At 29.1% G+C, this 14,361-nt stretch overlaps 1 protein-coding gene across 9 annotated transcripts in view; it reads left to right on the top strand.

Annotated features, from left to right (window-relative positions):
* Window positions 1–14,051, top strand: part of LOC106685019 (acyl-CoA:lysophosphatidylglycerol acyltransferase 1) — a 31,680-nt gene extending 17,629 nt beyond the window's left edge. For 6 of the 9 annotated variants that reach the window (XM_014427474.2, XM_067051869.1, XM_067051862.1 and 3 more), the window contains 6 exons: window positions 1,088–1,293; window positions 1,791–2,005; window positions 3,088–3,224; window positions 4,418–4,554; window positions 8,575–8,720; window positions 12,408–14,051. In XM_014427474.2, coding sequence (XP_014282960.1) covers window positions 1,088–1,293; window positions 1,791–2,005; window positions 3,088–3,224; window positions 4,418–4,554; window positions 8,575–8,720; window positions 12,408–12,650 — 1,084 coding nt within the window. In that variant the 3' untranslated portion in view covers window positions 12,651–14,051. Of the gene's footprint in view, window positions 1–151; window positions 373–710; window positions 1,012–1,087; window positions 1,294–1,790; window positions 2,006–3,087; window positions 3,225–4,417; window positions 4,555–8,574; window positions 8,721–12,407 lie in introns of those variants that run through there. The other 3 variants (XM_014427475.3, XM_014427476.3, XM_014427477.3) reach the window with 3 other exon arrangements.
* Window positions 14,052–14,361: the final 310 nt, after the last annotated feature.

The raw sequence follows: 14,361 nt of genomic DNA, 5'->3' as shown, positions 1-14,361 counted from the left end.
AAACAGTGACTCATCATTGCAAACAGTGATATTATCTATCTTCAATATGCTCTTAAAAAGTATAACTTTAAAGATAGCTATAAGATAACATAACTTTGTCTTGAATAATGATTTTAGTAAGAACAATATATTTATATCGATCGGATATTACATGTTGCCTATATTATTACAATAATATGGGTATTCATGATCAATATTCTTTAACATGTTAAAGTGTGTTAAATGGAAAAAATATTTCATTTTTTTAGCATGTTAAAACAATATAACATTTAACTTAGTTGAAAGTCTATTAATTGGTCTGCTAAAGGGAAAATGATTTCACACTACAAACCAGCTGAGCTCCTCGCTATTAGTTTGTTGTCGTTTTGATATGTTAGTTGCTTGTAGTTTGTGTTTGGTATTTGCTGTTTTTGTTATGGAAATATTTAAATTCTAATAAAGTAATGAGTAAAAATATTAATAAAGTCATGGAGAAAAATTAGTAGAGGAAAGAAGGAACAAGTGAGGTGGAGGAAAGATGATGTGATGAAATTGTTGGAGATTTTACAATATTATCTCGTAAAGATAAGGTTACAAAACATGTTTCCCAGAAAATCCATCATGAGTTCCTGTGTATTTAACATATCACATGGACTTTAAATTAGGCTGCTCACAATCCTATACTTGATTTATTTAATATTTAAAACTTTTTACATTTAACACATTATGGATACCTCTAACGATTAACATTGATTGTGAATTAGAGTGAGATATTAAATTTTCTTCACTCTGGTTAATTATAGAAATAGAAAATTCATTCTTGCTTGTTACAAGACTTCGGTGGGGAAGGGCACTGTTATCGAATTGTTCTAAGTGACCTATAATCGGTTAATTGGTGGTTCACCACAGCACCATGAAAATTACGCTTCACCATCCCATGACCTCTTCCAGGCTTTGCTGTTAGATGTATCTGTTAAACATCACATCATGGGACTAACAATGTTCTCGATTTATCAAACACAATTGGAGATTGTTTGTATAATATCATTATAAATATAGAAATTTATTTTTGTCACATATGTAATAATTTATTTTATTCTTTTTTCAGTTTGATCATGTTTATAAAGATCGTAGCACGAATCATCTTTGTAATTGTAAACAACGTCTATTGCATTCCAACGTCATGTATTTGGATCCTGTTTCTTCAGCCAGTCAAATTTTACAAACCAGATTGGTACTGGAAAATAGAAGGAACATTTTTCCATTGGTTATTAGCAATGGTTAGCATGTGGAGCTGGTCTGCTGGTTACGATGGTAAGCAGTGAATAGTTTATTATCATGTTTGTGTATCAATTTTTTCTTAATAAAAAAGTTTTGGAGTCTGTATTGCAACATTATTAAACATAATGTCAGGTTATTTTATGTTGTGCCTCATGGTTTTACTTGCTTTGAATTTTGAGTTTACATGCCTTTTTCATGTACAATATGAGCTTATTACCATATTCATCTGGTTAACTAAATAATTTATAAAAGTAAAATGAAAAATTGATGTCAAAAAATTACTAGAAACAGACTTGACAGAAAGGGTCTTTTGTTTGATGGCTGTTATAATATTTTATAATGAATGAGGTAAACATTATAAATATTTTGATTATTCCATGAGTTAACTTATCTTAAAACATTAAACGTGTTCACAGTTAAGCGTTTCATAATTTCAATTTGAAAAGAATTACTTTATGGATTTTTTAAATATTTTTATTATTATTCTATTTAGTAATATTTCCTTGTTTAATAATATTTATAAATTGTAGTGGTTGAAATTGGCGATGATATTCGATTGTGTTTGGACGACCGAACGCTTGTTGTTGCTAATCACCAATCAACTGCTGATGTACCTATGCTAATGGCTAATTTTAATGCAAAAAAAGGCGTGTTGCCTAACATTATGTGGATTATGGATAGGATATTCAAATTCACTAATTTTGGGATTGTTTCTATTATTCATGAAGATTTTTTTATTTTATCAGTAAGTATACCATTGTAATTATGTTACAATATATTTTTAAAATTTGATTTAATGGTGGGGGCAGCGGTAGCAGCGTGGTAACACGCCAGACTCCCAATCCACAGGTTGTCGGATCGAATCCTGGTCCCACCCGGGCTTTTTTCAAGCACAAAATAATGCAAAACTCACGGATAACCTCCCCATGGGATTCGTAAGGCCCGTTAGCCAATGGGTGGCACTCCCAAAAAATAGTCGTGGGTGTGACTAACCCACCCTGCAAAAAAACCACGTCAAGAAATGTACGATGTATTTCCTACTACTGGGAATATTACATCCTAATATTGGGAAATACTTCGCACGAGGACTTAGGCCTCCATGGTCTGTTGCCCATAGAATAATAATAATACAATTGTAATTATGTTACAATATATTTTTAAAATTTGAATTAATTTTATTTTAATGATTTATTAAGTTTTATTAAGCATTTATGCATTTTAAAGACTTACAGAAGCTCTCAAGTTAATGTATCCTTTGATGGAGCTTAATTTATCCTTCAATAATGGAAACAATATTTCATTTTCATAATTTTAATATATTCATTATGATAAGGGATATTTAGAAATATATATATATATATATATATATATATATATAAATATTGTTTGTGAAAGTTAAGTCCAGAAAACCAGCATTGTCATGTGACTATTCTCACCCTTCAAACTACATACATACATACATACATACATACATACATACATACATTAAGAAAATAATGTGTACGAAGGGTAATTCTTCACTGCTAAATGCCTGTGCCCTTCCTTATAAGGTTTAGAAACTCATCAGAAACAATGAATACATGCTATGTTAATAGAATGGCCATGATACTTATGACTAGGGCGGCAGAGAGGTTTAAAATGTTACCTTAACAACTTATTTAATTTAAGGTTTAATGGCACTTATTGCCCATGTATCTTTAAAAAATTTATTATGTCTTTCATTTACCTATTCAATTGCTGATTTCCTTGCATTTAGGTGAATCTTTTAATTTATATCAATATAATTTTCTTAAAATCTGGTGTATAAATCATGTTAAAACTTTCCAGGGTAAATCTGCTCGAGAGGAAGCAGTCACACTTCTGAAGAAACACCTTCGTGAGTCGTATATTCCATTGAAAAGGAAGTTAATGGTTCTTTTTCCAGAGGGTGGTTTTTTGAGGAAACGGAAAGAAGCAAGTAAGCGGTAAGTCATGACTAAAATATCTTTTAGAATTATATTTGAGAAAGGAATTTTTTTTCAGTTTAATTAGGATTAAATGAAATTATCGTGTGCATCTTTGATTATTGTTTTTATAAAACCAATTTATTTAATAATTTTAAAAAGTATTTCTTCTATAGAGCAATGAAAACTATTATGACCGTGTAATATTTTGAATCGAAATAACCAAGTTTTGAAAAATGGTCTGTGCGTCCGTGTTTGAAAAACCTAGCTCCAAAATTGAAACTAAAATAACATATTTTAGGAGAGTAAATGCCTATGATGTGACAGCAACTTCTTTGATAAAAGTGATCGACGAACTGCCATTTTTTAGAATACATTTTTCAAATTTAACAATAACTGAACAATCCTGGCCAGTTGGCACCCCATCATGAGCTCTCAGCATGCTTTTTATGATCTTATAACCCATTGGGTTAATTAAATACAATTTTTCAGAAAATAAGGAGGCGTAGGTTCAGATATATTGTATTTAATCACCTAATTTCTGTCATGTCATGTCCAAATAATGGTTTTTATTTTTCTTAAAATGTCTCATAGATATATTAAGAAGATTTTTGTGAAAATCTAAATAATTGAAAATATTAAATATAAAATTATAGATGATTGGATTGATGATTTTTTAGGAACATGTTAGTGTAGCTGCTTAAAGATAAGGTTTAAAAAATTAATTTTCATTTGCATATTTTGAAATAAATTGGCTGCATTTGTTCATACCATAAAAAGTTAAAACATTACTATCTACTTACAAGTTTAAGTGATGCTGTATTTTTAAGGTGCACATATGCATCTTAGCATCCAGAAAAAACACTTCAGTATTCACGATGAGGCTGTATGGTATAGGGGCACAATTTCCTGCATTGGTAATGTTAATAAAGACCTCACATACTAATTTTAAGAAATTTTCGTAATATTTCTTGAAATAGAGTCCTCCATGAAGAGAAGTCTTATATTTTTAGATTGACAGTCATCCTAGCACTAATGCATTTAGCGATTTTCTAAACTTTGTTTTGTTATGTTATTAACAATGTACTGTAATATGTGCTCTGTGTGGTATTTAGATATTGAAAACTGTAAATTGTCTTGCTAATGTTTTTCAATAACTCACACTAAGTTTTATATGCTTAATTTAAAATTTTATTTTTTTTTTGTATCTTTAGATATGCAATCAAGAATAATTTACCTATCCTGACAAATGTTTCATTACCACGTTTGGGCGCAATGCTTGGAATCATGGACGTGATGGTTCCTAAACCAAACTCCGCGGCTGACAGGAGTATGTTTTACAACACAACAAGTACGGCTGGTAGCATTAACATGACTAATTTGTATTTTGCCTTTACTAATTGGTAATTTATTTAATAAGTAGATTATTAACCAATAGGAATGTGGAATGTAGTATTTTTAGTTATGCTAATTTGTTTTAATTTAAACTAATTGATTAACTTAGTTACTGTAGTCTTGATTAATTGAGTTAACGAGGGCTGCAACTACAACTACATACAACATAACTTTTATATTTACCAAATAAAAATACAACATAATTTATATGTACATAGCTTTTAACACTAAAAACAAAACATTTTTTAAAAATACCTACTAGTATTCTGTTTGATTACACTGCCTCCTATATTATCACAATAAGTTTTCTGGAGAAGGAGAGGGGATTCAAATGGGTTTTTTGAATTCTCGCAATCAAGTTATTTTTACAAAGGAATCGACTGCCTAGCTGATGAAAAATCTATTCATTTATAAAAGTTTAACCAATCAATCAATTAAAGCGAAATTTTCTTCTCCATCTTTTAAATGATGCAAAAACTATAGAGCTTAGGTTCATAAAATTGTTTTAGATTATGCGTTGCCTTTACCTCTCACCTGCTGAAATTGTAACATCTCCAATGTATTTTTGATAGTTTTCCTTGTTTTCACTTTCTTTTTATCCAGTGATTCGGGTACAGTGATGTTATGATAAAGTGGGTCCATTATTGATGAAGATATTTGGTTTTTAGAATATTTTCATTTTAGTTTTTTCCTAAATTTAGGCTCAGATGGTACTTAAGCTCGGGTAATTGTGACTCTACTGAATTTAATTTGTTTCGTGAAACCTTTATTATTTAGCGCAATGGTACATAAGTGGTTCATAGTTTATTTTAAAATCAATATTAATTTAATGAATTCCTTTTAATGTGATTATTCTAATTAAACCAACTATTCTCTGAACCCTTTCAAAATTACTGTAACTTCCAATAATATCAGTTATTGTCCAAATACAGATTGTTATTCCACTTGCAATTTATCTTGTTAGTTAAAGTGAAATATTCTTGGGCCATTTGACAGTAATTGTGACAGTTGATCATTTATAAGTAGTTGTAATTGTATCATATAAAAGATAAAGATATTAACTTACAAAACTTATATTGTAATACTTCACAATATATAGTTTAATTAAGAAATATGCTAAAACATTATTTACATATGAAGATGACTGCTGACTGCATGTGCCTGCCAATCAGTTTGTATCCTGATTTTATGTAGCTTCCTTTTTTTGTAGGCCAATTTATGCTTTGAAATATTATTAATATTATTATAATGATTCTTTAACATAACCAGAACATCATAAGCTATATTAAATAAATAACTAGGAGCAATAAAAAACAACAACATAATACTTTCTAAAATAAAATTTTCTGCAATAATATTCTATGTCTGAGGTGAGCACATCTTAAGATATTGCATTAATCAATCCCCACATTTTTTTTGTCATTTTCAGTGTTTATCTTTTTTTGCTATTATTTATTTCTCATTGATAAATATTGTGATTGTCATTGAGAACTTAGTTGAGAATTATACTTATTATTAGTTTTGTACTAAAACCCATTGCTGAATTGGTTTCCAGTAACATTATTTTTATTTCATACCCTAACCGCCTAGAAAAATGAAGTTCTACACCAGTGGGACTGTTTTGATCAATATTTTAGTAGTCAATTTTCCTTAATTCACCATCCTGGTCTTATTACTCTTGTTGTTCCTTACTGAGGGGATTCTATCATCATCTTCTGGTAGTCTTTTTCCTCTTCTTATTTGAGCTCCTCGGTTAAGATGAGCAGACTCATCTGCGACCAACCTTCCTTCTTTCAATGAAATACTTAACTTTGGTAAGTACTGTTCTCTCAATAACTGAGGAAACTTTTCAGTGAGGGTGTAGATTTCCAAAGTTCTCATATAATTTTAGGTACTCATCCGATGCAGAATTTAATTCTCTTCAATTTTTAAGTTCAAAGTTTTCGTAAGAAAGTAAGGTTTTAAAATTTTTAATAGGAAGCTAAAATAAGTCCAAAACTTTGCCCTAGATCTAAAAATCCAGCTTCATCTACTTTATAACCTTTGTCTGTTTAAATTAACATCTATCAGCTCTCTGGAAATTTCATACTCCATGATGGTGGTAACAAATTACTAGCTAAAAATAGTCATTTATACTGGAATGGCCTCAGCTCTGGACTTAGATGGAAAAAATGCTTTTTGATATAAGCCAATGGTAGTTGGTCTCCTTGCTTCTTTTGTTGGCTAACTAGTAGACTGGAAGTTAAGGACGAGGATTAGCTTGTTGGAATAACACTCATTTTTGGTTGATCAAAATAGGATAATGCTCTGACAACTTTGCGTACAATCTTTCCGTAGAGTTCAGAATTCATAGAGTATCCATCAAGAACAAATTTGTGATGAATAACACCTTCAAAATTCCAAAAAAATGTGAAGCATGGATTTTTTATTTAAATTGCCCCCTTGCAGCAACTGAAAAAGCAGTTTGACCGATCTAGCCATTGCTCATGGGTGTTCTGATTTTGCCAGTAAACCCACTTTTCATCACAGGTGACAATAAAATCTCATACCAGAAGGATTTTTCAATAAATGTCCACAAATTTCTAACCTCTTAGCTGATTGCTGAGGAGTAGGTTCGTGAGGGACCAGTATACTGTTCTTTTTCACCTTACCCATGGAGAGTAGATGTCGACTAACAGTATCTTTTGATACAGCACAATCCCTAGCAAGTTCGTGAGTACTTGTGGACAGATTTGACTCAACTCCTTACTGTAGAACCTCATCAATATCCATTAGTGGTCGCCCAGAGCCCTTATTCCTTTCCAAAGTCGTCTCTCCGCTGCTAAATTTTTCAAACCAACACCATGCTGTGCGCTGGTCAAGGACACCTTCCTCTTCATATTCAATAATTTCACAAGTCGTTTCAGCGGCTGTGATATTTTTTCCAGTAATATCTTGAAATTACGAAAAGTTCGTAGGACACTGTCATGTTTCTTCTTTGAAACAAATAACTAAACTGGGGCTTTTTTTGGAGAAGTTGAATGGGATTAAACAAGCTTAGAGAATGCTCTAGAGGGATTATTAAGTATTTATAAGTATTAAATAAGATTAAAATATTTACAGTCCTTTGAAATCGTTAATTTGATAAAAGTAAGTTTTTTTTTTTATACCCCATTATTATAGCCAAACCTAGTTCTTCCTGTAGGTCTAATACACAATTTAATCTTCTTTAATTTTTGAAATAGAACAGTGTTCACTTGGAAGCACCATTTTTAAGTAATAAAATAACTGAAAAAAGTCCACACATTTTTGTTTTCTTTTTTTTTTATCCTCCTAATGTAAACGAGCGCCGAAGAAATTAGAGTGTAAGCATCTGGATATTATATTCTTATTTTTTTCTGAAATGTTTTGTTGTCTGGATATGTGGTTGGTCTTACTATTTTCTCATTTGGATTTAACTCTGGCATTTTATGTGGCTATTAAGACGGTGAAATCATAAAAGGTTCTGGGTTACAATAAGTTCCTTGGAAAATTTTAGAATTCTTATTTTAGCGTAAATAGCTTGGCTGGTATTCATTGAAATATGATTCGGATGGTATTATTAAACATTTAAATTAAGAATGTTAGATTCGACCCAATTTTAATCTTTCCCTTCCCATTTCCGTAAACTAATCCAGTTATAAATCTGGTCAGATACATAATAAGTTGTAAATGTTTTTATTATTATGAAAAAATAAATTAAATTATATACTAACAACTGTGTAGAATTAATTTTGTAGAAGTTTTAAGCATGTACTCAAATTTCCTTGATTTATTTGAATGAAAAGTTTAATTTATTGATTAGTTCTTTTGTGGTAATTAATCTAGTATAATTTGTCTTTCTAACTTTGCATACTGTTAACTAACTTTATTTTATTCAGCTAGAAATATTATTTTTTTCTCACTAACTAAAATTTATTCACACTAATCATTTAAAAAAATGTATTTCTATCTTAAGTTCCAGAAGTAGATGAACTTCGGTGGGTATTGGACGTCACTATAGCTTACCCCGAGGGTAAGCCATTGGATTTACCTACAATAATCACTGGATCTAGACCACCTTGTCGCACATTTATGTTCTACAGGCTATTTCCGTCCACTGAGGTATTTCTAAAAATATAGAAATATTTTCTAAAACCAATTTTTTGTATTCCTTAAGCTCTCTTTTTATATATAAGAGAGCTTATACATATACAAGATATATAATGTTATAAAGTGGAATTTACTTATAAAGTATATTAATTATGATTATAAGTAATTATTAAAACAATGAAATCATTATTTAATGATGTCAATATTTCATTAAAAAAATTGTTTCCTTTGTTCTTATTGTTTCCAATTCTGACATTATCAGTTGAAAACATCACTTTTAATTTTACAAACATTTTGGCATCCATACTGTTTCGATGTTATGCTTTCTTAAGATTTGTTTTATACAATTAAAAATCTAATACAGTTTTTATTTAACCTACCTTTGGTCGATGTATGAGATTTTCTCTCCCATAAATTGACTGTTAATAATGTTTACATGTTCCCTTTCATTGCTATTACTGGAACTCCTTTCCTTTTTTCGAACCCACATTTAGTGCTTAGTGGGGTTTGCACATGTATGTTTGACCTTTCAATAAATGCCGCTTTAGCTGTGAGATTTTCTCTCGTCACACAACTAACTTTATCTTTTTTCATTATTATAAGTTTTATTTAATTATAAATAAACAAGATTACTTTAATTTTAAATTGAAAACCAAGATGTCCAACCGTTTACGTCCAAGGGCTATCATGTCACTGAATTCACTTAAAACTTTCATATATAAATTTTATTGTTTTACACCATGTTTGAATCTCACGGAAAAAAACTTACATTAGGTAAAAGGTATTATTTAATAAATTCAGTCACTTTTGGTTAAACATGTTTAAAATATCTGCCTTTAATGTACTGTATGTACATACTGAGGCTACTAATCGTCATTAAAGACTTGTTCAGATTAAATTTTTGTTGGCTTTCTAATATTGTTTCCGAATGAACATTAGTCTATGAATTGTTTTATCAAAACATAAAATTTAAAAAAAAAGTATTCGAAAGACAAATTTGTTTTAAACATTTTCATTAATTGTTACTTAAAATTAACACATAATAGTAAGTAGTGGCTAATTCTGTTGAATCATTTCTTATCCATTCAGATGGGGAAAATTGTAAATCATGTAAATATGTATATAAACTATTATATCATTCTTAATTACTTTTACATCATTTTCTTTTTTATTTATTTATTTTTTTTAATGTCTAACTGATTAAGGTGAGAAAGTAACTTATAATTATTTTTTTATAATGACTATTTATATTTTTTTGTTTAAGTATCTCTGAGGCTCCTCAGCCCTAATCTGTCTATTTCTCTGCATTATTCTAAAGGGACTCATCCCAGAATAAATAAAGTATTGTTATTAATTTGTGCATTATCTTGGCAATAACAACTTTTAGGGCTTGAAAATGCTTGAATCAGCAATTGAAATGCTAATCAAGTATTTTATAACATTTATTAAAATTTTATATTGTATATTTTAATGTTTTATTATTAAATTTATGATATAATAAAAAAATGTAGTGAGATACAGTTATCATGTCAATATTATCAAATTACCTAAATATCAAAAACTACATTTAAACAGCCTAAAAATAAAAATTAAAACATGACAATATATTGCTATGTACTGTCTTGAGATCTAGTCGGGATGCCAGGATAATCGCTGAAGGCAATTATCCAAAAATAAGTTAATTAATTAATTTATATTGAGTCCTGTAAAAACTATTATTATAATTGAACTCTTTTCGAAAGGCCTAATTTGTGTTTACCAGTTACCAATTAAATATCTTTATTTTCATAAAATATAGTTACCATTAATTATATAATACAATAAAGGGTAATATTGTATAATATGATTGTAAATAAACTACATAAAGGAATTAAGTGTTTATTTACATTAATATGATTAAAGGAAATTATAATATGATTGAAATGATTTATTACATTATTACCTAATATATATCTGAATGAGTGCTGAGTTGGTTGATTTGGGTGGTGCATGTAGTAACGTGAGTGTCATCTTGTTCATAAGGTATGGCATCCAGATCTCATAGCCGTTCTTATGACTTCGTCTGGTCAAAATGCATCTTGCCCTCTCTTTGATGTTCTTAATTCTGTTGCCTCTCCTGTTTCTGTCTTCAATGGCTCTTTTTCCTGGTCAGAAAATACCTCTTGTTCGTAGAGGCGTTACCTTTTTCGGAACCTTATTTCCCATTGGTTATCATCAGCAACGTACAAGAAAAATACGTTACAAGGTGGTGGTATACTTAGAAAAGTGTTTGGTGCATGTGTTATTTATAATTGATCTGCCCTCGACAAAGCCAGCAGGCAATACCTGCTTTTAATAGATTTGCTCAGGACCCTTTCACCTGTGGCCCTTAGCTACCTGCAAAGTGCCCTTAGTTGACATACCTGGCACAGCTTTCACAAGATATATGGCAAAGACCCCTATAATATTAATAATTGCTAATACTTCGATACATATCAATATTATGCATCTGACTACAAGTTTTTTATTACTTCATTAATAATACATGTAATGACAACATAAAATTGTAAGTTAATAGTTTAGTTTTATTACTAATTCATTCCAGAAATATTTGAATATAGGAGAAAATATCATTTATTTATACAAGAAATTTAATTTTTAATATCATTTAAAACAACTTAAAATTTTAATGATAAAATATGAACATACATTAAACATTAAACTCTACAATATAAAATCATAAATTTCATGAAATACTTGGTTATTATTATTTTGATTGAAGTTCACTGTGTGTTGAGATAAGTTCTTTATGATGGTTTTTCATAATGTTTCAATTTCACAACTTCATTTGAATTAGCTTTAAATATTTTAGTTTCAATGTTATTGCTTTTATTTTATCATGATCACAAATTTAATAGTTCTCTGTTTATTTCTATTGTTTAAATTATCATATTTCACATTTAGCGATTTTTATAATTAGTAAAAACACATTTACACTAATATTCAAATTACTAAAAAAAACTGACTAGATCCACTTTATTAGTGCATGGAATTGTCCATAGGGGGAGGGAGAGGAGAATAGAGTGAGAGTGGGAGAAAATTTCTTAGTCCCCTTTACTATTTATTCCACATATAGTAGTAAATTATATTTTATATATAATCTTTTCACTTTCTTGAGGATGGTTATTATCACTTATAATAAAATAATTTGTATTCAAGTTTAGTCTCAAAATACTCTTTATTATTTCTTTAAAAGTCCAACATGTCGGCTAATTCACCCATCTCCGAGGACAATCTTAAATACAAATTTACACTCACATGCTATGATTTCAAAACTTTTCGTAAGCTGTTCTGCACTGGTCATTAATTTCAGTCGAATCACCCTCTTTTGTCACTTTTACATTAGTTTTTAAATCTTTTAATTACAGATTACCTTAATAATCATATCACTTTCCTATCACACGATATTTTAAAATATTTATTTGAATAGCTAATCTGGAATTAAAATTTGTTAAAAATTAATGGAAAAGTGACAAAATAGGGTGCGATTTGACGGAAATTAATGGTGATGGGGAAATTGTTTGAGGCATCGTACTTTTAAAGAAATAATAGTATTTGGAACTAAAATTATATACAAATTGTTTTACTTAAACAGTAAATAATATGTTTTATATTAAATATCTAACATGCATTGTAAAGAAGTTAATATTTGTGTTATAGCTACCTCGTGACCAAGAAGAGGTGACAAAGTGGCTATTTGATCGGTGGGTTGAGAAAGACCGAGTCCTGGATATATTCTATAAGACTGGAGAGATACCTGTGTCTGATTACTGCAGCTCACCACTACCCCAGCAAGTAGTTCGGCAGGATCCCTTGAGATTTTTCGTCATACATTTATTCTTCATCGCCTCATCCTACTTTCATTTCAGGCTTATAACTTACGCTGTCTCTTTTGTATGGTAACATTCCCATGGATTTTTTAAAGAAGGGATCCTATTCCCGTTTATAAACTTTTTTAATTACGTTAAAAAAAATAATAAAAAAAATGAAGCTGCTGTTGTTGATGTGCCTCAAGATGTGCAGCATGGTTTTTAAAAGATTTAAATCTGTATACATTAATTTATAAATATTTATATGTAAATGAATCTGATTTATATTTATATGGTCACGAGTATTTTAGTTTTTTTTTTTAACTTTGTTGATCATTTTACTATGAAGAGTTCAGCATCACATTAGTTATCATTTAGTTTGTTTTTAATTTTAATTATTTTTTTTTTTAACGGCACCAAAGGTATTAGTGTCATAGGGTGCCTTATGCGTATAAAAATGGTTGTGAGATACAAGGCCAAAATTAAGGTGTGATGTGTACATTAGTTGTTTCAGGGTATTATTAGATGCACTTAGAGTTGCAATTCTTTTTCCCATACCATTGTTAATTTTTTTTTTATAATGTTTTATTAAAATTGCTTTTATTTTTGGCCATTGTAACACTCCACTTTCTTTTAAGCTACACACTTTATTAATTTCAGCTTTTAATGGGATTTCTTTATTCAACTAATGTATACCATTATTTCAGTGTGATATATTTTTTAATTTTGGTAATGAAACAGGAGTGGTATTGGTGTAACCAAATTTAATTTTAATTCGATGAAGATCATTATCTGTTGTCTTAATTTAAGAAGTTTCAATTAATGTAATTATTTGCATTATTATTGATTCTATTTTAGTGATAATTAATTGTTAGTCATGAATGATAATTAGTTAAAGAAATTTGAATTTTAAATATGCCTTTTTGCCAAATTATATATCATTGCCTTTTAATTGTCCGAAATTCTTGAACTCTGAGTAATATGTTTAAATTTTGTGTTATGAATGAACGTTACATTTTGAAATATTAATTTATCTGTTCGCTCTTCTCTTGACTGAGTTCAAATCATCGGAAGCACACGTTTCTATAATTGTTCAGGTATGAATTTAAAAATATATTTGAATTTGATAGCAATTTAATTAATAGCCTTATCGCAAATTATTGTTTTCATTTCATTGTGAGTATGCATTCCTAAGGTAACTTTCGACATTTGGAAAAAATACAAAAATACATTTCATTAATATTAAGGAGAGCTAAAAACTGAAAAGATTATTGACATATTAAACAGGGACAGATATTTTTTTACCTCCAACCCAATAGGGAACTATTCTTGCGTTTTTAGGTTAGTTATTAAATGGTTTGAATAATTTGTTTAGTTAAGTTTTTTTCCTTTATTCCTACATACCATAGAAAAAATTTGTGATTTAACTTTAGTGCAATAGTGATTTTTTACTGTTATTACTAATGTATTTATTTAATAAATGATTATGCAATTATATCTTTTCTTTTTTTAAAGCATGTTTCTGTCCACACTATGTTCAGAAACGTTAAAGAAAACCATTCTCTTATGTCCTCATTTCACAGTGTTAACCTAAAAATTCTAATTTGTAATTTGTAATTCCAGAAAACTGTCTCTTATACAGCAATATTTTGACCTGTGGCATTTCTTTTGAATTGCCCATAAAGAGACCAATCATATCTTAGAATTTTTAATTTTATTTTATGGAATTAATGTTTGATTTGTTCATTATTAAATAATATCAAACTAATAAATTTTTTATTCCCCACTTTCTCATATATCATAGA

The sequence above is a fragment of the Halyomorpha halys genome, unplaced genomic scaffold, assembly GCF_000696795.3.
Source record: "Halyomorpha halys isolate HHAL.00 unplaced genomic scaffold, Hhal_1.1 Scaffold649.1, whole genome shotgun sequence".
Lineage (NCBI taxonomy): Eukaryota > Metazoa > Arthropoda > Insecta > Hemiptera > Pentatomidae > Halyomorpha > Halyomorpha halys.
The sequence above is the reverse complement of the archived record's forward strand: the minus strand, read 5'-3'. Positions and strand labels throughout refer to the sequence as shown.